The 27,220-nt window shown below is 39.0% G+C and overlaps 1 protein-coding gene across 22 annotated transcripts in view; it reads left to right on the forward strand.

Moving 5' to 3' along the window:
- The window catches only part of TCF4 (transcription factor 4), a 336,615-nt gene that overhangs the window by 158,501 nt on the left and 150,894 nt on the right, over positions 1-27,220 (forward strand). For 19 of the 22 annotated variants that reach the window (XM_014570220.4, XM_075932639.2, XM_014570224.4 and 16 more), the window contains one exon: positions 6,224-6,288. In XM_014570220.4, coding sequence (XP_014425706.1) covers positions 6,224-6,288 — 65 coding nt within the window. Of the gene's footprint in view, positions 1-6,223; positions 6,289-25,552; positions 25,602-27,220 lie in introns of all 22 variants that reach the window. The other 3 variants (XM_075932635.2, XM_075932634.2, XM_075932636.2) reach the window with 1 other exon arrangement.

The following is a 27,220-nucleotide window of genomic DNA, read 5'->3' on the forward strand; positions in this document are numbered from 1 at the left end:
GGTAATCCTCATTTCACAAGGAATAACGCCTTTTTTTGAAATTGTTCTTTTGAAAAAAGGCATTCTTGAATGCAAACAAGGCTTTTTCGAAACAGAGCATCCAGACTGCCTGGGTGGTCTCTTTCAAAAAAGCGGCTCACTTTTTCGAAAGAAGAGGTTGCAGTCTAGACGCTCTTTCGAAAGAGGCTTTTTTGAAAGAGGCTTGCAGTCTAGGTGTAGCCATAGTGTTCTTTTGTATCATACAAATTTAGCTTCATATCTGTATTTTTTTTCTTGTCAGTACTTCATATGTAATAGAAAGAATGAAACAGCTCATTAACATTATCCTGCCATTACCTTTGGAAACAATTGTGGCATGCAAAACCCCATTGAAATAAAAGGGTATAGTGCACTATGCATTCTATACATGAAGTATGAGAGAAACTTAGATAATCCCCAAACCTATATCCAGGTGGACTAACTGGGGTGGACATCTGTGTGGAGGCAGATGGAAAAGAAATTATACCTCTACCCAGGCTTCAGAATAGCATGGTATGTCTCTACTGTGGCAGAGAGCAAGCCAACCACCTTGGGTAGACATACTAGCTAGGCTCACATGAACCTACTAAAAATAGCCGTGCAGATGCTCAGGTACTGGCTTGGGCTCTCAAACTCACCCAGTTGCCAGGGTCTGTGTGGCCCAAGCTGCAATTGGTATATTGCTATTTTTAGCATACTAACTTGAACTGAGCTAGCAGTAGTCTGTCAGTCAAGGTTGGGAGGCTCACTCACAGCTTCAGGTTAACCGTATCCTAGTAGAGCTCATCTACAGATGTTGCTAAAGCCCAGTAGCTTCTAAGATCTTTTGGCACTTGCTCCATGGTGACCAATGGCTGTCGAATCTGTTTGGCAGCAGATTCACCTACTCTGCCCTGACTCCGGCAATGTACTTGCACCATTCCCAAATATAAGGAACAGCATGATTTAAAAAAAACAAAAAACCAGAAACAGTATGAAAAATAGCTGCTCCACAAGAAAGAAATAGTGGACTGTTAATCAGAAAAGCTGGCTGATTGATCTCTCTCTCCCCCCGCCCCCTCCTCCAATTATAACAAAAGTTTCAAATCTGTATTTTAAATGTGCAAAATTCTCATTTAAAAATGTAAGCTCTTAGGGTTTCTTAAGAGTAGAGTTTTCAGAACCACTAAAAATGAAAATTTCTGGTGGATCCCCTGCTGAAATTATTCAAATGAGGAGGGGGTTCTGTTTTTGTTTTCTTAGAGGGAAAAGATGTCAAGGCAGAGAACTTGTATTTTCAATTAAGTCTGATTATAAATTAAAACTATTCAAGTTTTCAATCTCTAATAATCAAAATTAAAATCCTGACAGACTGAAGCATTGCTGTTGTAAATGATTATGTAGTGTTGCTTGTGCTGTCCAATAGATGCTCATTCTATCCCAGCGGTGGCTGCACATTAGTGGTGAGTTAAATGATTATTTGATGCCTATGTATATGAAGGCCAATCCTGCATTTCTTGTGCATTAAAACACCAACTGATATCAGGGCAGTATAGAGCTATGTGGGGAAGTGTAGAGCCAGGCTAAAAGGTGCATGATCCTTATCATGATGCAAGTTAAACCTTATTATTTGTATATTAATAACAGCACATTGTATATTGACCAAATATGAAACTATAAATAGAGCTGAGAAAAGAAATTTTCCATTCCACAGCCCTCATGAGTTGCTCCTAACTTTCTCTAAATGTACTTTAGGTTTTCCATTTATCATGTTTGGTGATTTTTTTCCCTTTCCTTAATTTGTCATTCTCCTTGGATGGACCAGTCAGACCATCCTTGAGATGCTCTTGAGACATCTTTTCTTCCATCGCTGATGAATGCAGAACACACGAAGGAGACCAAAATCTGATTCTAAAAAATGGGGAGAAAATACATGATGATGAAATAAGAAGTAGATCTGTACCAAACCTCCAGACCTGACTAGCCCCAATTTCTAAGCTATTCAAATTCAACTCCACTCAAATTACTTTTTTTTTTAACCTGGCCTTCTATTTTGTCTATGGACTAAAGCAAAACCAGAATCTAAAAATGAAATTTTGGAATATTTAAAGCCAGATCTCAATTTTGATACTTGAGCTCATCTCTAAAAATACCTGTCAGACATGAAATCCACATAAATATTGCCCTCAAACCATCTATAACAATAACTCCACTTCCTTTTTCCTTAGCAGATAGAAAGAGTTGCCTCATGTCTCCTTATTCTGTATACTAAAGACAAGGTGCCCTATCTTTCTGGGCAAAGGAAAATATAGCGGAGAATTAGATGACTTGCATTTGTGCTTTGGAAGTTGCTTAAATTTTCTACTTAATTTGATTAATTTTTCAAAGTGCACCATGGAGAGGCAAGTGGCTTCTTTATTGATTGATTGTCAATCCTATGCTGCTCTCTTTTTTTTTTTTACAGTAATACTAAAATGTGAGCAATTGTAGCTTAAACTATCGTTTAGTTCGGTTTACATAAGCAATATTTTTGTTTCTTGGAATGTTTACAGAGTCTAAAACTGCAGATTCAGTGTGTTTGTCAGAAAAGAGGAGCTGCATGATGTTCCTTCTTTGTTTATAGTTAGTTTGATTGGCATGCATTGTGTCAATTGAAAATATTTTTTTGAAAAAATACTTCTGTTAATAGATGCTTTCCATATATTATTTTAAGGAAACAGTGTTCATCAAAGTTATTTAACACTCGACTGTAGGTCAATGTCATTTATGAAGCTTTGAATCGATTGTCAGAGCATAAAGCTACATTAGGATATATCTTTTGTTACATGTACTCAATGCTAGAAAGAATTGGCACATCTTAACATTTGGTCCTCTAGGTATAAAAATTATATAATCAAATGTCTGACAAGATTTTTTTCTTGGGTCTTTTTTTCAAGCCCCCCCTACCTTGCTTACAGAAAATATTACTAACGGGTACTTTTAGTTTTTAAATTATGGACATCAGTACTCCATGCAGTAAAAGACTTGAGCGATTAATGCTACCCTTATGCCTCTTTTGAGTAGTTTTAGCCATGGGGCTTGGCACTGCCACCATTGTCTTTGTGCCAAAAAATATCCGCAGCGGCTGCCGCATTCTAGTACTAGAGGGTTGTCTCGAAAATTCCGCAGTGAATGCATCGGGTTTCTACATCACTGTAGATTCTCTCTCCTTAAAAACATTTTAAAAAAATCTTTAGCTTTTACAAACCTTAGACTGGGGTGTTAAGGTTGACTAAAAATGATACGTAGCGTACAGTAAATAGAGAAATTCAGGGTAAGCTTTTGTATTTGTGAATACAAATAGTTACTTTAAGAGCCTACTCTAGCATATTATCAGCACTCTTGCAAATTTTATTATCTGAAACAAATGTGCCAGTGAATTTTAAGCAGAAAATCAACATCAAGACTGTAGCTAATTTTAAATGGGCAGTTTATAAAAAAGATGTATTTCCTACAAAATGAAGTGTCATTAAAAAAAGTTAATTTCATAATTACAATAAATTGTGAATGTGTTTGTGTGCGCCTACGTGTGTGTGTGTGTGTATGTATATATATATATATATATATATATATATATATATATATATATATCATTATTTCTTTTTCAAAAATTGTGGTTTTGTTCTTAAAAGAAGGCAGTTTTCGAGATGTACTTGGTAACAACAGCAAAAATGTAATAAAGTTAAGGGCTTACACTATCAGAATGAAATGTTTTCACTGATGATCTCCAAAGCTATCTGTTTGGTGGTAAAAGTGGATGCTACAGATGAAATCTTTACAAGGAGCATAATCCTAAAAAAAAAAAAAAGAGAGAGAGAGAGAGAGAGAGTCAATCTCCTGCTGGCTGCTGTGCCGCTTTGGTACCTCACAGACTTCGACAGAGTCCTGGACGAGTGCCCATTGATGTCATGGAAACACTCAAATTACTGAGAATGATTCATGTCTATGCTGTTCTCTTATCCTCCCCCACACAAATAGAAGTAGATTTTTAACCCTGACAACTTGTAATTTGCAGTGGGTTTATTTTTGTATCTGGATAAATATTTTTTAACAACTGAAATTAAGATGAGGCAGCCTGTATCTGATATGATAGTAATGAAGATGAGTGATACCCGTGCAACAAATGAGAATTGCAGGCAGAATTTCTTGTGTTGCGGCTTGTACTAAGCTTACACACAACTCGCCATGACCATCCTCCCTTTTTGATTCTTAGCATTTTTTTGTTTGTACTGACTTTCTGACTTTAAAACAAGTAGCCCTATTGAGTGAGTCGAAGTAACACACAGAACTCCAGACACATACCAGCAAGATGTTTTATTTTTAGATCTCAGCACTGGCTCCAGGATTCAAGATTAGAATTTTATTGTCATTTCCATATTGATTTTTTTCTATTGAGCTTTCTTTTGCAGTGAATCTGTGGGGCTAACAAAATAAATGTTTAGCCACAAAAATTATCCTATACATACTTTAATCTGTTTTACCAGCCTTTTCTTTAATAAAATAAATACTGTATCTTGATCCCCCTTGAGAAATATTATTGATGAGATCTGGCCTGCAAAAGAGGTTTGGGATAAAGTAACCATACCATATTCTGTCTTAGCTCCTGGGGTGTAAAAAAAGCATAACAATTTTTTGTATAATAATTTAAGAACCATTAAAATTTACTGTATGCATTTTCAGTGTAATAATATGACACAATATGGGTGTTATTTCTCTAAAATCAGACTAGAAAAACTGCTAATTCATGTGTTATTCAATTGAGTAAAAATTTCCATTCAACACTCGTCTTAAAGAAATACCATTTGGTCGTCTTAGTCCGCTTGCTGGGTTTTTTCCCAACACAAAATGCCAACAAAGCTACCAGCTTTGCTTGATCATTTTCCAATAAAATAGCATTTTTGTCAAGAAAATGTTTTGTAATTAATGTATCTTTGGAAGTGATAATTCACTTTGAATTGGTAATGTAGTATGTATAGCCAGTTATTACAATTTATTATAGGTATGGTTGGGAAACAATTTGAACCTTAGATCTGGGTTTCCAGGTACTAATGATATTGATAGGAGTTGCATATGTAATATATGACCCTTCGTAGCAAGTATTGTATGTTGCATTTTATATGTTTCTGTATATAACAAGAGCTTCAGAATTCACAACAGTGCCCTTAGTGATTTTTGATTGGTTCTTGTATATTTTGTCTGATAATCATTCTGCCATCCCTCTGTTATTATCCTCACCAACTCAGGGGCTCTTTATGCCAGTATGTTTTGTACCAACCTTCCTGATTGTTCTTTGTTCCACTTGCACATGCTGTAGTGCTACCCAGCTACGACTTAGCCTTCTGCCGCAGCTGCCTCTTTCCTGATTGATTTTGTTCAAGACCAGTCTCTCAATTTATAAAGGATCTTTATTTTACTTTTAAATATGGCATACCTATAGGAAGTGTGATAGCTCGACTATTGGATCCCTGTTTTAAAGGCCCACTGGAAAAAAAATGAGGCACTTAAGGTTGGCATAGAGTCTTGGCAGTCACTGGGTCTCTATTCAAGTCCCAGCACTGCTGGTGTAGTCGGAGCTTTGGTGGAGAATGGCAAATTTCCAACCAAATTTCTCTTTCCCAGGTGAAAATTCCATCATCACATTGATCATGGGGGAATTTACTCTTAGGAAAAAAAAGAAAAATGCAGAATCCTGAATAGTTTCTTTGTTAAGTTCACCATCTGGAGAGCCTATGATTGATTAGCTCCAGCCTCACCAGTGTCCGTATAATCAATGGGAATTACTATGCAGGGGTCACAATATAGGTAGCCTGCCTGCTGTGTAAATACTACTACTACTACTACTACTACTAAATCCACAGTTGTTCAGCTTCTGAGTGAGAGATGGAAGGAGGGAAAGAGTACCTTTGATGAGGGGGTGAGAAGTCTATTTCTATAGAGAAATGGTAGAATCTCTTAAACTTTAAGAGTTTTAGGAAGTGTGTGGAGATATGCTACCTATCTTATGGCTAAGATAGGAAGCTAATTTCCACGTTATCATACCAGAATAAAGTGTTAAACCCTTTCTGTTGCCTGCGTACAGTACGTGGTCAGAAGTGCCTATTTTACTTATGTAAACACCAGTATGGATATATAGAGAAAAAATAACAATGTTGTAACACTTAAACATCTATTTATTTTTTATTGGCAGGTAAAACAGAAAGGGGTTCATATTCATCATATGGAAGAGACTCAAATTTACAAGGTTGCCACCAGGTAAGTGATAATCTATGCAGTGGAAAGATAGTGATAAATAGCCTGATAAATTAGCTTTGCTTTGTAAAGTTGATTATCCATTTTAGAGTGTGTCCATGATACACAAAACTGTTTGCAAACAGATATTTCCCAGAAATAATCTTTATCTACAAATGTGTGTGGTAACTTCTGTCTGAGCTGTTTAAGGGGTGATACAATTACTGGTTTCTGTTAGTATTTAAGTCAGCCTATTAGGATCTCTTAAGTCATTGTCAACTATTGATAACTGTTCTTTGAAATAATGTTATACTGTTTCAGCATAACAGTTCCTTTCCTAATGGCACAATTTAAGACATTATAAAAGTGGAAACACACCACAGAGCATGTGTCAAACCCTGGTTTTGGATGGCTATTGCAATAAATTATAGTTTTCACAGAGTCTGTATGATGTTGTGTGAAAACAGGGTTGTACTGAGGGATAAAAATGTCTGTGAAAATATGATTTGTTGTCCCTTTTTGTTTCTGAATTGTTTTTGGCTGGAAGTCAAGGCCAGCAGGCTAACAGCAAAGCCGTCTCAAGGGAAGCATGCGTGAGCTAGAAAAATAAGAGTAGTTTAATTAAATAATAAAATGCCAATGTAATACAAAGGTATAGGGAGTGTGTGTTTGTGCCTCTGTGCACTCTGCATTTGCATACTTTTAACTCTCCAGAGAGTCTGAGTCTAAAAATACTATCAATAGCCAAAAGTCTAAGCTTTGTTTCAAGACAATTGATTTTTTTAAAAGATGCTTTCTTTTTAATTTCAGTAGCAGTATTAATCATATGTTTAAATTCATTTTGTTTTCTGAACACTGCTAAGCTTCCTTTCCTTTTTATAAGTGCTCCAGTTTCTACTTCGGAAAACTATTGAAAGAATTTAATAACCCTTTTCAAAATTCAAAGCTTTATACTTTTTAATTCTGCCACACACACAAAAAGCATATTATTTCCCTAAAGGAAAGGAGAGTACTTGCTCCCTTCATTCCCATCATATGGCCAAGTTCTTTAATAATTTTTTAATACAGGGAAACAATATATTTTAAATTAAAGGAAAACATGTTTAATTTAGTATAGAAAAAGGTAAACAGCTTCAATAATTAAATAGAATATTGCCTTCAAAGTGCACATACACATATTTACTATATTGTGTAAAGCTGACATTCCACGCCCTTCCCTACATCTGTTAGTTATTTCAACTTTTAACTCTCCAGCATACTCAGCTATGCCATCAGCTCCATCCAGTTCTGCCGCTAAAGATTTGTTGAGATGAGACCAACTGTGGCTGGGTCAGGGACTGAACACTGTCTGCACATGTTAGAAAGTGCAGTTCATCCTGGTGTATTTGGAAAGAATTCCACAGGAAAGACATTTGCAGCCATTCCAGTGCAACGGAAATATCTTTGGAATGTGAGTGCAAATGTTCAGAGTGGATAGCTTGGGCAACAAGCCTCTCTGTGCTGAGTCTCTAGTGTAAAGCTTTCAATTCCTGCAGAAGGTCTGTTCCGAGGTATCTGGTTTCTCAGAGCCAAGGCAGAAGTTATTAGAATTTTGGGGAGAAGGAGGCTGACAACTTGCTTCCCTTTGGCAGATGGTGATTGAATAAACTATTTTCAGTGGGGCCCCTTTTGTTGGCCAATGAGACAACAGTGTTGCTTGTCCCTGTTTCTTTCCTTACTGGTAGGAATTGGCATGAGTCCTTACAGCCATCAAGATTTCCTCTGCTGAGTAAGAGGCCTCTTCATGTGTGAAATTATCATTAAAATTGGTTGTGGTTTTTTTTATGCTTTATGTACAAAATAGTGTATACTGGGCTTGAATTTGAAAGGGATAATTAGGGAATATTTTTTTCCTTGTTTTAAGCAAAACTATACATTTTTAAATGCTATATGGAGCAGACAGAAAGGATAAGAATTCCTCTTAATACATGTTTGCGCAAACATATAGGCATATTTATACACTTACCTGTAAATACATATTTGATTGTGTACCACTATAGACTTTAAAAATGAGCCTTAGTGTATTTGATATAAATTACAGAATTACTGATGTTCTTACAATAAGCAAATAAAAGCAGAAAAGAAAATATGGTGAGCCTTATAATTTCATCAGTATCTATTTTTTTAGGCTCCAGTTCAGTATTGTCCTTGTTTTAAAATCTCTCTATCTTTATATTGGTCTGTTTCTATTATCAGCCCACATCTTTGCACTCATTTGCCACTCATCTGATCATATGTTTTCTCTGTACATATAGTCTTATCACTCTGGGTACAAAAGCCTTTTTCCTTGCAGCCCTAATCACCTAGAATTACCTTCCTTTTTTTTCCTCTTCATTAACTCTCTATCATTTTAACTCTTATCTGAAAATATATCTTTTTTCCTTTGGCAGTATTTTTCATTTTCTCTTTCACTCTGTTATTATTAAGCTCTATCTCACATTGTGTTGTAATGTAAGGGAAGTATTTCGGGGATCCAGAAAGACACAATTCCAAAAAAGAGTTGTGCTGCCTTGAATTGTGCTCCTTATATATAATTGTGTAATCCTTATATTCACTGAAGTGATTTAAGGGTGATGGATGAGCACAGATCTCTATATTCCTGAATCTGGAGCCAACTTCAGAAAATAAGAGTTCCTGTGGGGCAGAGAACTTTCCCACAAGCAGGCACAAATATTATTACTTACACTATGGTCCTGCCTCAGAGACTCAACTGAAGTTGACGCTTCATGGTACCAGATACAGTACAAACACATAGTGAGGGATGGTCCCTGCCCTGAAGAGCTTACACTGTAAATAGGTAAAGAGTGGGGGAAAGGGTGTTTTAGGAGTTCAGGCATGGAGGGGTTAAGTAGTTTGACCAAGGTTATGCAGGAAGGCTATTACAGAGCCACAAACTCACCCAAGATTTCACAAGCCCTACATCCATGCCATAACCACCTTACCATCAATATTCTCCGGAAGTGTCAGAGTGCTTCTAGCATTGATTCCTTAGCAACTTCTTTTGATTGAGTAACTAATCGGTAAACTTGAGGAAACCCTTAAAGAGGAACTGCCTGGTGTGTCTTGTAAACTGGAAAATCACCTGGGAGGAACAGGAAGCAGAATCCTTCTATTTTCTTACTAAAGAATGTATTGCACTAGGTAGATGGTGACTCTCAGACAAAATAGACCTGCCACTGATAATTAGTTTCTCTTCTAACTCAGCAAGATGGGTGGACCCCCTTTGGAGTGTCCCATCCCTTTTTGTCTGTGGTTCATCTGAGGAGGGACAAGGCCTTAGAGTGCCAATTGAGTGACTTACCATGTCCAGGTACCAGCAAAGAGACCACTCTCTTCCATGCATCACGCTTAGAGTTCTGAATATGTGAACCAAAAGGAAACTACTGAGCCCCTTAGTTCCAATGTCATATATCATTTTATCTGGTATAAAAGGTATTGTCAGACTTCTGAAAAGGGTAGATTGATTATTTCACTGGGTACCTGGAGTCCTTCACACCTATCGCTGTGATGGCTCTGGTCACTGCAGGATCACGGATAGAAATATTTTCCACATTGGGATTACTAATTGAAGTCCTCATGGATCTTGGGACCAACCAGGTTTACTTAGAGTTAAATTAGTATGAATATCAGTTCCATCCTTATTAAACAGTTTAATTGCAACCTTGAAACAATGCTCTGGAAGTGTGTAGAGATTGAATACACAAAGGATTCAGCGAGGTAGTTACCATACCACCCTTTTGCAATACCCATTGTTCCTTAGGCTTTCACAGGTTTCTCACTTGTAAGAATTTCCCCTGAGCTTCTGGAAAGAGGGGAGAGGAGGGGAGGAAGAATTACAAAAATTAGGTTGTGCGTGGAAATTCCAACCGTGGATAAAGAACATGCAAGGTGAAAAGGAGAGCAGGTCAAGTAAATCACCAACATACAGACAGGAAGGAGAAAAATATCTACCAGGTGAACCTATTAGATCCTGGCACAGTACCAGAAGTTGGTAGTTTAATCTTGAGGATAAGCCATTGTCTTTAGGCTTCTAGAGAATAGAACTATCAGGGAGCAATAAAGTATCAATAGTTGAGGACTATCGGGAATCTGAATACCTATCAGAAGCTTTCTGGGATGTGTTTGTGTCCTTACTGGGAAGGTTTCACCGTCCCACCACATCTAGTTTGGGAGTAATAGCACAGGCAGTACAGCACAAGCTAAGGGTCTTTGAGTTTGTCTCAGACTCCTGAGTAACTGACATAGTCACGTGCACCTGCTTGCTAAGCATGAAAGGAGTGTGAAAATTTTTGTTGATTTCTGAAAGGTAAATTGATGGCTATTGATATGATCCAGATCTAGTGCTCTGTCTAGGTGAGTTCCTGGACCAAGTAGGATAGCAACACTGGACTAACTGCAGTGCCCCCCATGGGTGACTCGTGCTGGCTCTGGGACTGCTGCAGCTTTGCCTTTTAAATGTCATAAGAGCTCCCTGACTCTTAATACGTTTAAAAGGGCAGAGCTGCAGTAGGGCAGGCCTGGGACCCTTTCAAGCCACCTTTCCCCAGCACTGGGACCTGCTTCCCCACACCTTGCTGCCCCTGTTATAGAGGAGTACTCTTTTACATCCCTAACAATGACAGGACAAGAATCAATGGACTTAAATTGCAGCAAGGAAGGTTTAGGTTTAACATTAGGAAAAACTTCCTAACTGTCAGAGGGGCTAAGCACTAGAATAAATTGTGTAGGGCAGTTGTGGAATCTTCTGTCATTGGAGTTTTTTTAAAGAGCAGGGTAGACAGACTTCTGTCGTGGATGCTCTAGATGGACTGGACTTGACTTCTCGAGGTTCTTCCAGTTCTAGTATTCTTTGATTCTATGTTCGTGACCCAGACATTTTTCAAGTATTAAGTGAAATCCCAGCTCCACTGAAATTTCCATTGCTTTCAGTGAGACCAGAAAGTCACCCTCTGTCTTAATGCAGTCCTGCTTATTGTTTTCCCCAAATGGGGATTTTTAGTGTGTTGGCATTTGGAAAGGCTATAACGTTTGTTTGTCTAACAGTAATATTTATTGTTTGTTGGATGGTTAACTTTTACGCAAAGTAAAACAATACACTTGCTTCCTGACCCGAAGAGCTTAATCTAAATCAGCACTTTATAAATAAAGTTTAAATAACTGCAGGTATGAAAGTGTTATAGGAAATTATTGTGACATAAAATCAAATAATATAAATGTTTTATTTTATCAACAGCTCTAGTGGGGGGAGGAGGTTCACTTCACTATGATGACACTGATATGTTTCCAGAGGAAACAAAAGCATGTTCTAATGGGCCTGTGAATCAGGATATCTGGGTTTGGTTTGTGACTGCCACCAATTTGCTGTGTGACCATAGATGAATCATTTAATCACTTTTGTGCCTCAGCTTCCCATCTGTCAAATGAGGAGAGGTGTTTTCTTAGTTCAACAGTATTTATAAAATACTGAGATCCTTGGATGGAAGGTGCTGTAGATATGCAAAACATTATCATTCGACTCATAGAATGATATGCTGTGTTCAGTAGTATGGATCCATTAATCAGCTGATAGTTGATGTGACTGACTAGTGCATTATGTCAGTGGTGATTTGTGAATAGTCTGGAGCCACTGAGATGTGATAAGCAAAAGTTAATAAAAAATCATGAATGAAGAAAGAGCATTAAAGCACTAATGTAAAAGCAGCCTGGTATTTCAGAATTACCCCCTAAATTTCCAAAGTAGCATATGGATTGTAGCAGCATGACTCCTACAGGCATTAATGGAAGTCACAGTGCTTTGAATATTTAGGGCTGTCTTTTAACAGATGCACAGCAGCCAATATTCAGTTTTAACAATTTTAATTAAAAAATAAAACAATTCAAAGGTGACTAGCTATTCTTACTAATACATTAGGGGGAAAGGTGGCTAACTTCTGGCCTGGGAAATGCTTCTCCCTTTGATGTTGATGATAGGCCCATGGAAGTCATTTGGAGATTTACCCACCTCTGAGGACTGAAACTGGTTTTGGTAAAAGATCCTATAATTGCAATACAAGAAAAGATGCCAAAATAGCCTATGGTACTATTTTATTCACCTGTAACTTAAAAAGTTTCAAAACTAATTATAAGTAAACCGAATCCAAAATGAGAACAAATTTGCCAAGTTTCAGCCTGTTATAAGATTTTGTGGGTTATAAAAGTTTTTATAAATGATAAGTTTGACAGGGCGTGAAACAGAAATGGTCTTTCCTTTAGCATCAGTGTGAATGAATGTTACTAGAAGTGTTTCATTTAAAAAAAAAAAAAGCTTTTTCATTTTCACTCTTTTTGTGGGTACCAAAGGACAGGCGTACAGCACCAAACTTTCTGCTCTGATGAGAGAGTCCAGTTTTCACTGAGATATTTACATTAATAACACTTGATAGCCATACCACAATCCTGATAAAAAAGGGATAAACTTAGAAGTCCTGAGTCCCTTGCCCTCTCTTCAAGCCCTTGTCCCCAGGAACATCGGTTTCTCTCTTTCACCATATGCACAATTTTCCTTTGAGAATTGTCAGTTCAGATTCCTGCATTTGGGATTTGCCTGCATGCTCTAAACAGGCCCACAACCTCACAAAATACTCTGCTTGTTGGTGGGGCAAGTCCTCTGTGCCTGAAGCAATGGAATGTTCCATATGAGGCTGTTTACATGAACATGTGCCATGCCTACTACCCCCCCCCCCCCCGTTTCTTCCAGTTGCTAAAGCAGCAAGTCAGAACTTGCTCTCCACTTTACTGCTCATAAATACTCATGAATAATTGGCGGGGGGGGGGGCACTGCAGAGTTTTTCCAGAAAAATGGCCATTTTTCTGGAAAAACTACACTTACATCCACACTGCAGTTGTGTTCTTTCAACAGAAAGTTGAAAGAACGCAGGGGTTTTTCCAACAGCGGTAAACCTCTTTCTACAAGGAAGAAGCCTTTTTCCGAAAGAGCTCTTTCGGAAAAAGGCATGTGTGGATGGGGAAGAGGGTTCCGCCCCCCCCCCCCCCTCCGAAAGAAGAGGCCTCCAGAAAAAAGCTCAGGTGCTCTGGTGGCCACTCATCCACAGCAATCAGAACTTGAATGTGAGATAGCGTCCAATCTATGTGGATGCTATCTTTCAAAAAAGCACATTGCTTTTTCATTGTGCTTTTGTTGTGTAGATGGTCTCTTTCGAAATAAGCATTTCCAGAAGATCTCTTATGGAAAAGCTTCTTCCGAAAGAAACCTGCAGTCTAGACTTAGCTTGGGGGCACTTTCAGGTGGTACAAGAAGGGAAGAAGGAGAGGAAACTATGTATACCCGAAAGTCCACTCCTTTGCTGCCTATTGTGTTGCACTGATAGTGGAGGTATGGATGGGGCAGAGGGTGAGTGCAGCAAGGATAGAAGGGAGAGTTTAGGTTGGTAATAGATGAAGGGTAAGAAACTGCGGGGGGCATCTACACTGCAGCATTTTCCAGAAAAATGGCCTTTTTCCCAGAAAAACAGTACTTGTGTCCACACTGCCATTGAGGTCTTTCAACAGTTGAAAGAATGGGAGGGCTTTTCCAGTGGCAGTAAACCTCTTGCTAAGAGGAAGAAGCCTTTTTCCATTGAAGCTTTTTTGGAAAAAGGCATGTGTGGGTGCAGAAGAGGGAGTTATTTCGAAAGAAGAGACCTCCAGGAAATAATACAGGTGCCCTCGTAGCCACTTCGTCCATACTAATCACAACTTAAATGCGAGATACAGTCCACCTTGATTTATCTTTCGAAAAAGCACATTGCTTTTTCATTGCACTTTTGCTGTGTGGATGCTCTCTTTCGAAATAAGCTTTTCTGAAAGGTCTCTTCCAGAAAAGCTTCTTCTAAATGAAGCTTGCAGTCTAGACATAGTCTGTGTGAAGAGCGTAACAGAGTTGAAACTGAAAAAAGGACAGAACTGGTGGGAATCTAGAATCAGACAGATATTTGAAGGCAGGCTGATGTTGAAGTCCACATCCCCCTCAGCCTTTTCAAAGTTCATTTTTTCCTATCAGGCTGTCTCCATCTTCCCATATCTACCTTTCTCTCCCATCTCCTTGCCCTTTCATGCTGGTTCCCTCAAGTTGCCCTAGTTTTCCTCATCCTCCTGTACCCCCTGCATCTTTCTTCTGAGGAATGCAAAAGATGAGCTCTTATCTTTCCATACACCTGCTCTCATTGCATGGAATGGGGGACAGATGCTGAGGAGGACATAGTGATTTCTCTCACTCAAATAAAAAATACCACTTTGGGTTCTACACAAATCTTCTACTACCTGAATCTTCACCACATGAACTCTGTACCCAAAAGCCCTGTGTCCTCCTTCAGATGATTTTTTTCTCACTACCACAGAGTTCTACCTTCATCCTGTCAGTCCATGTCAGAGGTTGGTCACTAGCATATATAGGATTTTCCTACTGATTGCAGAGTGGGAACTGGACAGCAAGGAAGCATCTTCTGAATCTCCCCATGCTACCTGCGTATCGGATCTTATCTTCTCTTTGTCACTGGTAAGGCTTCTGCAACTGGAGCAGACTTGTGTGGAGGCGGATCAGACTGCTATCCTCCTTTCTGCAGACGGCTGTGTGTGGGAAGGGAAAGACATGTTTTCTCCTCTACAACAGCCTCATAAGGCTTTCTTCCCTTCTATAGATAATTTCCTGTGCCAAAGAGGTCTATGAAATGGTGTAGCATCCCTCCCAGTATTTTACAAATAGATAGATTGATAGCCTTTAACATTTTTTTTCTCCCTCAGCATAAACAGTAAGTATATGGAACATGTTTACAGAAATAGCAAAAATATTGCTAGCAGCTCTTTAAAATCAGTATCATAGAAATGAAAGGAAAGATGTGGGAAATTTCTCTGGTAAACTCATGCAGAGTTAACTCAGTCCAGCATTTTGACACCCCCCCCCCAACCCGCCTTATGAAAGGGGGCGTCAAATGAGTGTAAATTCTTGCATAACTATCAGCGTTCTTGTGCTGAGGAGGAAATGGGATGCAGTACTATTCACCTAGTTTCTTCACCTGTGAGTACTAAGACTTCTCTTTTCCACTGTGACTTATTTCATTGTTTCAGCATTTCTAATAATTTGTAAAGGTGCCTGTTAAACATAGGAGGAAGACCATAAGGGATTTTTTTTATGTGATGCCTACTTTTAAAAGTGGTTTTTTTTCATCTGTCCTGCAGTGTGAGATTTAGACAGATGCATATTGTAAAAAGCAGATTTATGTTTTAAGTTATTAAAGAAGTACTTTGTTATTAGGACATTATTTTTATAGCAATACACAGGGACTTCATGCATCCAACAGACCCTACAAATGCATGCCTGAATCTTGTATGGACATGCATTCAGATGTATTTTCTTTCCCCTGAATTGGTCATGAACGACTTTTTCAGCATCCTGTGAGTTGCTATTGTTTTGTTCTGTTTGTTTTTGTTTTGATGGACCAAACTCCCATTCATACTAAACAATAAACTAATAGAAATGACAACACTCCTTCAGTGAGTGTGGCAACAAGCACTGTGTGTGTCTATGTGAACTCACTGCTTCTAATTTGTATTTTCTTCATGAACATCAGGGAACAGAATCTTTCAGTTTTATTGGTATTGTATTCAATAAGTTATTAAATTTCATTTCTGTAATACACCTGCAATAAAATAACAAAACATTACTGCACTTAAGGAACATGTGTGTGTGTGTTACAATGTTCCACCCTCTACAAACAGCTGCTTACAGATTTCAAGATCCATTGTATAAATTCCCTAGAGCCCACCTCTAATAATCGAGACACATCTGCCATTGCAGTATTATAGGCATATGTAGTTTTATTGAAACTATACCTGTACATAAAAAAAATTAAATAACTCCTACCTCAATTAAATTGGCAAGCTACCTTTTGTGGAGATCATATTGCAGACTCTTGAGACTTACTGAGTTCATTTCATTCTCCTATTACAAATCACTAAGTACATTTTTGATTGGGTCAAATAACTAGATTTCTTTACACTTTGATGGCAAGAGATGTTTATTATATTTTCTCCTTTGTATTCTTCCTATATAAAAAGCATACAAATGTATTACGGTGACAGAAAAGATATCTCACAAAACAATGGAATTAAGGGTTAAGGCTTACACAATATATCTGTTCTTAACCCATATATTTTTGTCTAGATACAAAAGTGTGAATGCCCTCAAAGAATACGGAAGGATTTTTTTGTCAGTGTACATATTACAACCTTGTTGGCTAGGCAATGTGTTTATTCAATATAAGCTAGTGTAGGAGTCTGTATGAAATAAGTTATAAGTTGTGTTGCATTTTAAAGGTACAATTCTATTTAAAAAAGAATCTAGTAATTTACATTGTGTTCAAAGTTTCTACTAAACTCACTACTTGTGCAAACAGCATCACACAACATTTGTGATTCCCTCGGGATAATAGAGTAGGCTTATGGAATGTGTTTACAAAAACACCAAAATATTGATAGCAATGCTCTAAAATATGTATTCTGGAAGTGAAATGAAAGTTTTATGGGGAATTTCTGTCATAAATACATGTAGAGTAACTCTGCCCAGTAGTCTGACTGCCCTCCTTTTCCTCATGCCTTTTGTTTTAAAGACATGTCCATATCTCAAGGTCTTTAAATTTATTTACAGTGAGTGAAATCCAAGACCCATTGATGTCAATGGCAAAACTTTAATTGACTTGAGTAGAACCAGGTTTTAACTCAGTAACTTTTGCAAAATAGTTTTAATTCAGATAAAATTGCCACCTGTCACAGTTTTTGCTGAGTTGTCTCACTTAGGAAGGCAGAAATGTTACTCCAGATCCTGAAATCAATTCCAGTTTTCATGAAGCACCCTGGAGCCATGATTGTATTGTGGTTTGATCTATGTTGTAACACTAAATTAGTAACGTAAGAAAAAAAGTTTTCTTGTGAGACAAACTTGTAAAAATAACAAACTTAAATTCTGATGTATGTGTGGCTTGTTTAGTTGGTGTTCTCCTGAATCAAAGCTAGAAAGGCATAAGTTCATAGTCTGCACTAGGTTATGTTATCGGGTGATGCTTACTGGGTAATAGTTTACCAGTATTTAGAGCATTCCCCCCCGCCGCCTCCTGGCCTCTTAAAGGCTGTTACACCTCATCTGCCCCAAGTGGAGCTCAAAGCAGCTAGGGTGGAGTGGCCCCTGCCGGGGTGGGGGGGAGGAGGCACACCAGCCTGCCTGCCCCCCTTTAATCAGTTATCTGGTTAAATGTTCATTTTAGAGGGAGATGCTCTACTTCTTAAAGTGCAGTCCTTTGGATCAGATGTTAAACCAAGTGCTATTTTGGTAAAGCTTTAAGTTCCCTAAGCACTTTCCAAATACTAATATCCTGTACACCAATAATGTGGCTACTTACAGTGTTCAGGAATAAGTGTGTACTATGAGTGCTAATGGCTGTTCTATTTGCTGCTGCAGTCATTGTATATTATATTGTGTATATCAGTGATGGACAACCTGAACTAGTGAATGGGCTTCATGAGTGGCCCTCCTTCGTCTCAGTGGGCTGCAATATTATCATAACCAAGACCGTCTCCTGGGCTAGGGCAGTTTTACTAATTGCACTTGCATATTTAGAATTCATGAGGTGAACCGATTAAACAATAGCAGCACTGTGAGGGTTGTGCCTCCTCTGCATCCAATCACAGTCAATGTTGTGTGTAGCAATCAACACGCACTTCACTTTAAGTGTGTGTCACTTCAGTACCACCAGTACGAAAAATCGATGCAAACACAAACTAGCAGAATCTGGCAACCCTGTGAGTGGGCAGCAGTAAAGGAAATATCTCATGGCCCACATGTAGAACCTCAAAAGGCTGTATGCAGCCCTTGGGTGTCAGGTTACCCATCATTGGTGTATATTGATTTGATGCTTTGCGATACCTTGAATTTGAAAATGACTGCAAATAATTTTACTATATATTTTAGAAATATGCGTCTGTCTGTCTGTCTCTGTCTGTCCATCCGTCTGTGAGTCCCTTTGTTCAAGAACTTCTCCTAAACGGTAAGAGCTAGGACCACCAAATTTGGTATGCAGCTTCCTCTTACCATAATTTAAAGAAAGGTAAGGGGTTGGTTGCACCAGGACAATGGGATTTGATTGTTTCTCATAAAATGGGAATGGACGAGTCAAGAGTAGGAACAGTTCTACTGTAGAATTATCATGGGGAGCAGTAAGAAGCCAGAGATGGGGAGCAGAACAGCTATAACCCGATTGGGCTAACAGGGGTGGAGCAAGGGACAGCGATCAACTTCATGTTTTAGAGAGTTTGTCTGTGTGGAAGTCTGTTCCCCAAATGGGGGACATGCACCCCTCCCATGGCTGTGCCTACTGCAGCTTCAGTGGTCATGGACAGGCGCTTCTCACTTGCTGCAGTGAGAGAGGGCTGGGGTAGTTCTCTCTTTGGGGCAGCCTGGATACTGAACCCCTCATCCCCAGCCCCACTCCAGAAAAATGATTAAAATGAAGAAAAGCAAAACTTATTTGAGCAAAGGACCCGAGCAATGCCGAGTAAACCTTCAGTTACACCACATTATGTTGTGATCTTGCTAAGCAGGGACATGAAAAGTCAAGGTGCTATAAGAAGTAATTGTGGCAGTTATCTGAGTCAGAATTGTGTGCCCTAACATACAAGTATAGCATATGGGAATGCTGTCTTTTGGCTGAAATGTAAAAATCAATGCTCTAACTACCCCAGCTTATTAAAGATCATCTGTCTTCTTAATTTTCCTTCTTTGAGAGTAAGTGTATAAATCCTGATATCCTTGCAAAATCCAAAGTGGATGATTTCAACAATGGCCCGTGCCCATTAGGCAGTTTGGCCTTTGTGCACATCACCAGCCAATCTTTGGCACTCCTTCAATGGAAGACTGCAATGTTTTTCATGCCCTCAAATGTGTTTACATTGGCAGCTAGCTAACAAGTTCTTTCTCTGACTCCTTAATAAGCCAGAGACCTTTCTTCCCTCCAAAAAGGCCAACTTTCTGCTCCCTAAATACATCAGATACCCAGTTCAGATTCATTGCAACAAAGTTAGGTTTATTTGGCAATTTTATTGAAATCTCTCTCTATATAAAAAAAATGTTCTTGGGGGAACGACAGAATGACATCATCACGTCGCTCTGCATCCTACAGACTCCGTCCCCACCTAGTCTCCCTGCCCCAGACACTGTTCAGAGACTGGCAAAGCCACCTGGCAGCCCAGCCTGGGCAGATTCTGGCTTCTGAAAAGCTGCGGTCAGACCGGAGTGCCCTGAGTGGAATCTGAGCTGAGTGGAATCTGCCCAGGTGGCTTTGTCGGTCCCTGAAAGATGTCTGGGGCAGGGAGCAATTCCATCCAGGGCCTGGGCACCACTTCAGATGAGCCTGCTGCCAGGAATGGGACCGTTGCCATTGCTTGCAGGGTAGACCCCAGGTAGAAGTCTGAGGCAGCTGGACTTGGAGACGTTGGGGGCCTTCCCAGCAGCCAGAGGGGAGCAGGCCCACAGGGGAAGCGACGCAGGGCCTGCCTGCATGCCGGACCAGCCCTGGCGGCTCCCTGCTCAGGGGAAGCAACCACTGAACCGTGTCCCCTTGTGGTGGCTGGCTATGGTGCAGGACTGCATGGGTGGGGCTGGATGAGCTTTGGCTTGCTGCCTGGGGATGGGAACCGCAAGGCCATGCTCCTCCCAGGAGGGGGTTCTTAGCTCCCTGACCCAGGGGATGTAAGAATGGAGGACAGAGATGGAGGTGGGCTGTAGGCCATGGACTGTTTTATTGGCAGATAGGAAAGGAACAGTAAGGATGCATGTGGGGAGGGACTGGCTAGCAATTGAAGGACATGAGTGGGCAGGATGGGTCAAGAGTGTTTGGGTAGAAGGGCCTGTCCAGAGGTGTGGTGGGTGAGAGTGGAGAAGGACGCAAGTGACTTGGGGCCATGGAAAGTGCAGTTGAACTCAGTACAAGATTAATAGGCTCTCTGGCTGCAAAAACAGCCAGTGGCGGGGGGGGGTTGGCGAGCATAGCAAGCAGGCCCCTAGTTACTTTTAATACGTTTTTTTTTAATATTGATTTCTGCTAAATACTGTAATATTTTCTGAAAATGTCAGTTCTCCTCCAAATTCCACCCATGGTCATCTCATTGGTATTTGGCACATACTTTTTCTAACAGACCATTTCAGATAGTTTCTCTCCCACATAGAAGTAAAACTGTTCTGCCATCATCTAAGTCTGGCATGTGAGTTACCTACTGTTTTGCAGATAGGATGAATATGTGTGTGGCAGCTTTAGGTGGACTTAATTACCATGTAAAAGAAGATGTAGGACCTTCACATGCAGCACAGTTCACAATAGGAAACTAAGTTTTTTAAGAAGCATGGGTAAAAAATAACTATTTAATCAATATTTTTACCACAGATAAAAGTTAGGTTGCATACTGGCTGTCACTGCTATTAAATTCTTTCTACGCTACATTGAGTTCCTGTTGCTTTCATTGGTAATGATATTTTACTTCGTATCTCTCTCAAAAGGCTGTTGTGAAATGTGACTTGTACTACTGGACTAAAAGTTGCCAGTTTCTCAGTGGTGGTTGCATTTTAGCATTGAAGTTCATAGCGAACCCTTTATATATATATATGTATGTGTGGTCAGAGTTTAAAAACCCACCCTCCTTTTTGCCCATAATTTTCATATATAATAATTGCATCCTCAATTATTTGCAAGCATAATTTAGGTAATTTAGTACCTGATTGCACCCACAAATCAGGTGATTGAACATGCAAATGACTTAAATTGAAAAACAAATAATTGTGAGTGCAAAATTGCTTATGGAATGTTTTTACTTGAAAAACTGCCTGATCCAAATGGATGGGCCAACTAAGATGGTACTGAAAATCAGGCCTGTGGTTTGTGAATTTTTTTTGCAAAGCTGTAATGCTTCCAAAATGTTAATTAATAACAAGTTCATCCAATGAATAATAAATTATTGCTTCATATAGTAATTAAGGTATATCAGATTATTTCATCCAACAACGTGCAGTGACTGTGTAGATAAATGAGGAAGCTATTTGTGAATTGAAGAGCACTTGGAATCTATATTCAAATAGAGGGAAAGTAGGCCTTGACCTTGATCCTCTTTTAATAAAAAGTGTTTTGGGCTCTTTATCTTCCCCTCGCACAGAGGATGAGATGAAAGATCGTAGTTTGATATCTGAAAGACTGCTCCTCTAACAGTACCCTCTCCATTACACCTACCTTAGAACAGTAATTCAGTGTTAGAGGTAGGCATTAACCCAATTACACATAAGTCATATTCTTTTGGCTCACAGTAGAGACTTGAACAAGGTGTGTATCTCTATCTATCACTTTCAGGCTATGTCTAGACTGTAGATTTTTTTCGGAAGAGATCTTCTGAAAAAACTTCTTCCAAAAGAGAGTCCACACCAAAAGTGCATCGAAAAAGCGATCTGCTTTTTCAAAAGAGAGCATCCACACTGAATGGATGCTATCTCACATTTAAGCTGTGATTATGATGGACAAAGTAACGACCAGGGCACCTGTGCTTTTTCCTCTTCTTTCGAAAGAACTCTCTATTCCCCGTCCACACGCCTTTTTCCGAAAGAGCTCTTTCAGAAAATGGCTTCTTCCTCATAGAAAGAGGTTCACCAATGTTCCTGGTCTGATCCCACCTGCCAATGACTAGATCTGTCAGATTTAAGTTATGTTTGTTTATTATTTGTCCTGTAAGAGTTGCAATTACTTTACAGCAAGGAGAGATTTCAATGAACATATCAGGCAATCTCATATGTAGATCTTTGGAACATCTGGATGTAATCTCTCTGAAATGGTATTTCACCTTCTACCCTAAAACCCCCACAACCAACCAACCAATCTTGGGGCACAATCTTGCCTTCTCAGTACATGCAGAGAGTAGGCAATTATCTCTATACCTTGGAGTGCACAGATTATCCTCTGTGTGCCAGTCTTTCTCCATGGGCAGGTGTAGGGTTCTGATGGAGCACAGCCCCCCACTCCTTTGAGTAGTTCCTTCACACCTGAACCATATTTAACTAAACAGTTTTAATTCAATACAAAACAGTCAGTGGTAAAAAAAAAAAAAAAAAGGCACCAGTAGCTTAGGAATATTTTTGCCTCCCTTCCTGTGTGTGTGATTTTTGTCAGTGTTCTCTTTTTCACAGGTTCCGTTTTATAACTGCATTTTGTTTGTAGACTGCATAATTGGAAGGGTGGTGTCGTCATTCCGGCCTGCCATTATTTCATCTGACTGGTTAGAGTGTATGCACTTTCTTCCGATAAGGGTACATTAGCTTTCTAGTAGAGTTGGTCAGATAGTATTTGTACATAGTTCAATGTACTAATTTTCTGTTAGTTGTGAACAGTAAAATTGTGAATATAGTTTTCATTATTCAGGAGACTCTACAGAGGTCAAACACTCTTCATCAAATATTTGGGATTTTTTTTCTCTGTTAGCAACTAAATTTAATTATTTCTGAGTTATTTTTGTGTCATTTAACCAGCTCTATTTTCTAGGTTTTGAAAGTTATTTTGTAAACTGTTATTATTTATTACTAAGTTGTGGTTTTGTATGAATTTAGTGCTTCTGAAGAATTCACAAAGACGGCTATAAAGATTTGACGTTCTTAACCATACTACAGGTACTCCAGAGATGGCAGCAGTGCAGACTTTCCCTCACTAATCATGCAAGTGTGCATAGGTCCTACCATGGGATATAAATTGCCCATTGGGGCCACTGTTGATTATTCCCGTTGAGTCTTTGGCCTCTTTGCAGAAGCTATCAATAAAATGGTCAATTAGAACTGAATGTGGTTTTGGTTTAGGTCATATGGATACTTGTCTGATAGGAGCTGGACAAAAACCACTAAACCATAAACTATGACCCGCTAGTTAGTAAACATTTTTGGTCATTGTGAAACTGTGTGTAACTGACCTAGAGGTGAAGGATTCTCTATCTAGCAGATGTTGTTGGAATAAATCGGTCTCAGTGCTGCTCGTGTCCCCTTCTCTGTACTATGCTGCTCCCTTTGCAAACCTCTGACAGTTTGCCAGTCATGATATTATTCTCATTCAGATCCCTCCTAAAGACCTATTTCTTATGAGCATTACAGAACTGAATTCATAAAATAAGAACAGACCTATGTTCCAGTTGATTGTTTTCTCTCCTGGGCAGCCTAATGCAACCTGTGTTCTCTGTATCTTGTTTCATTTGGAAACTATTTGGAGTAGGATTTTTTTGGTGCTGTTGCTTTGAAGAATGCAAAATACATTGTTGTTGCTTACCACATAATAAATAATAACAGAGGCGCCAGGTATGTCTTTATGTCTTTGCAGCAGATGAGATATATGTCTGCCAGACATATAATGCTTGCTGCAGTATGTTTAGCAACAGTGAGAAAGTTAATATTTTTATTTTGTTTTGAAGTTAATGACAGAATGTGACCATCTGTCTGCATTTTATAGGCTTTTCCATTTTTAAAAACTATTTTCTTTCTTTGAAAGGGGGGTAGGTTGACTATTCAGAACGCCTGTTTATTTTACTAGCAAAGTAGATCTAGTCAACACCATGGTTCAGGTAAAGTGGATATTTTCCATAGTCTTGCCTTCCAAAGCTATCTTGGGGAAAATATCCATAGAATGTCTAATAAAACTGAATATATGTCTGGAATGTAATGCACAGGGTATTTCTACCTTTTTTACATACTGTCATAACATATGGGTTAGTTTTATAATGAATGTGTTAGATAAATAGTCATGGTGACAAAAACTGGATGCAAAGTGTACCTATTGTAATTGCACTAAGATGAGCAATTCATCCTGCATAGTGGGAAATTAGAAAGGTTTAAGGTTTTTAATTTTTCTTTTAATGAATTGAAGGGTAGTGAAAGATGATAGACTAACAGGCTTGAAAGCTGTAATCCTTTACCCAGAGTCCTCTTACCCACGTGACAGGCAGTGGCACTGCAAGGTTCTTACACTTACTAGTACTTCTTCCCTGTGATCCGGAAGTGGTGATATATGGTCTTCAGTCTTTATGTCCATGCAACTTTTGTGCCCCTGTTGAGAACAACAAGGGTGTTAATTAATTTGTGCTGGCAGGGCTTGAAAATCCCTCTTGCCGCTGACAAGTAAAACTTTTCCTCTGGAATAATTCCCAGCTGAGTCTTCCTGCAGAGGACCACTGGCTGCAGATTCCCTCTTTCTGTCAGCTGTTGTCCAAAACATGACCAAGGAGTTAATCCCTGTACCACAGTGTTGCCTAGGGGAGTGAAGATTTCACTTAAATTGGGCTGCTGCCTTTAGGTTGCTAGTTCAAATTCAGGATTTAATTATTATTTGGCTAGGCACAGATTTGGGAGACAGAGTACCTGAATTCTGTTCTTGATTGTTCCTCTGACTAAAGCCTTATCTACATAGAAACTTTTACTCATTTAGTTAAATCTCTGCATTTCTATGTAAATGCTTTTATTTTCACTTGAGTGGCCTATTTTGGTTTAGCTTGACCCTCCTCAAAGTTGGTTTAAGGTAAGGTAAATTAAGATCAGTTTAATGAAAAATAAGTGTCCATATTGTATTGTATTTAATTACATTTGGTTTAAAAATACACCTTAAATTAAACCAGTGGAATTCAGCTTGTAGACAAGCTCTTACTGTGTGCTCCTAGGAAAGTCACTTACCCTGTCTCCCTCAATTTTCCCATTTATATAACAGAGGTAATGCACACGTACCTACAGATGAAAATGTATATTTAAATGCAAAATATTGTTATTTTTTCATGTGTGAGGGTGATTGTGCCAATTATATTTGTAAAAAGCCAACACGTGACAACAGATCCTACAGTTGCTGCTGTTCCAAATAAATTCTGCAAGTATCTCAGCTACTTCTGTCTGATCCTTGGCATAAATACTGATTTTTTTTTAATGGTGGCCTTATGTATATAATGCATTTACATAGCAAGAAAGAGACTTTGGGGCTGGCTAGGAGAGGAAGATGTAAATTATCATAAAGATTTGATGGGGTGAAACATGTACACTAAATTTGTTCTCAGTTTGTTGAATTTGTTCTTTCCTGTTTTACATGGGAAGCGTCTGGCACAGATGAAGAAGCCACCTGGTGATCTAGATGCACCCAGGCAATAAAACTTCACCTCTTTTCTCTCTCCATAGGATTGGAATCTACACCTGCTGGTGGTGTGATGCAGTCAGCCTACAGAATGTAAGGCAGAGAGAGAGAGATGGGAACAAAATCTTTATTCTAAAGCTTTTAATTGAAAGCACATGCACATTTTTAAATCAGAAGTTTTCCTGCAGTGCTAAACTAACTATAAGACCATTCACAAGCAGGCTAGTTATAACTGTATGGTGTGGCATGTACTGTTTTGGCTCCCATGACTAAACCAAATCTATATTTTTAAGCATAGCAATGTATTCGTATTTACAAGAGTTGAATTCTGTTTGCAGACATGCATTCGAAGAGCAGAGAAACAACCTTGATAAATAATTTTGAATTTTCATCTGATTCTAAGGAGTATAATTTCTACAGTGTCCTCTTTTCTACTACCTCTGTTGCCATATAAATGATAGGCAGTTTTGTCAAGTAGTAAGCATCAGTGGTATCCACCGATGTGCATGTTGTCTTCTTCCAGTGGAAAAGAAAGGTTATTGAGTACTGTCCATGCAGACTGTGGTACAGTGATCTCAACAGATCTCTTCTACATGGAAGAGGTTAACACTCTGAGGAGAAAAAGAATGCAGTTCTTTAATATACTTGCAGGAGAAGGATCAATGGGGCCCTATATGGCTTGCTGAGTCAAACCACATGGTGCTTGTTTGGTAAGGTTTCCTTGGAGTCGCAGAGAGTAGAGGATGAAACATACTCAGCTTCCAACCCCTTATACAATTCAAACCTGCTTTTTGGTTTAAGTCCCACTCCTTAACTCCTGTTTTTAATACAAATATAGGGGTTGAATTCTGTTTTTCTCCTCCCACTTGTTTATATAAATATATGAATTTTATGTTTGAACATTTTTCTTATGCCTGAGTGTCAGACATACTAGATTATGAAAAGATTTTTAAATTGCCTTTAGTCTCTGGATAACATTATTTTACACAGTTGCTTGCTTCTGTATAAGGGGGTATATCTACACTGGAGTGTAAGCCCAGTGTTTGAAGTCAGGATTAAGCCTTCCCTCTTTTCCTCTACACACAAATCATGCTAACCTTAGACTCAGACTTATGTTCCCAGGGCCCCACAGACATGGAGGGTCTGAGCAATGTACCCTCTAATCTTTTCCATCTATATGTGGAATACATTTTTAAGTGCAGTGAGGCATGTGCACAACCAATAGAAACACAAAACCCAGCTATGGATGCTCGGCTAATAAGCTGGGCAGCATCTGAATTTCTCCTGAGTGACCACACAAGCACTCAGATTACAGGGAACACCAGGTGTGAGCCTTTGTTAACCTAGGACTCAGGATGCAAACACCAGCTCCACTGAACTTGTGCTCTGGGTGCTTGCCAAAATCATTCCACAATCCCATGGACCAAAACTTTCTTTGTGCTCTGGACAATCAAAGTTTTTCCACACTGCACTACAAGTGGCTAGAGCAGGCACGTATTGAAAGGGCTCCAGGAAGCTTGGGATATCAATGTTTGGACTTGGTTCAGCATAATTAAGTGTAGATGCTCAAGCTCTTAGGATAATAAACCCAGGGTCTCCTAACAGGAGATCGGCTGACTTGACTCTTAACAATGCAGTGTGAATAGTATTATCTTTGAAACCAACACACAGTAATGAGTTAACAAAAACATTCTTGTAAGCAGTTATATTAT

This window comes from Pelodiscus sinensis, chromosome 6, assembly GCF_052426305.1.
Source record: "Pelodiscus sinensis isolate ZL-2025 chromosome 6, ASM5242630v1, whole genome shotgun sequence".
NCBI classification, from domain to species: Eukaryota; Metazoa; Chordata; order Testudines; family Trionychidae; genus Pelodiscus; species Pelodiscus sinensis.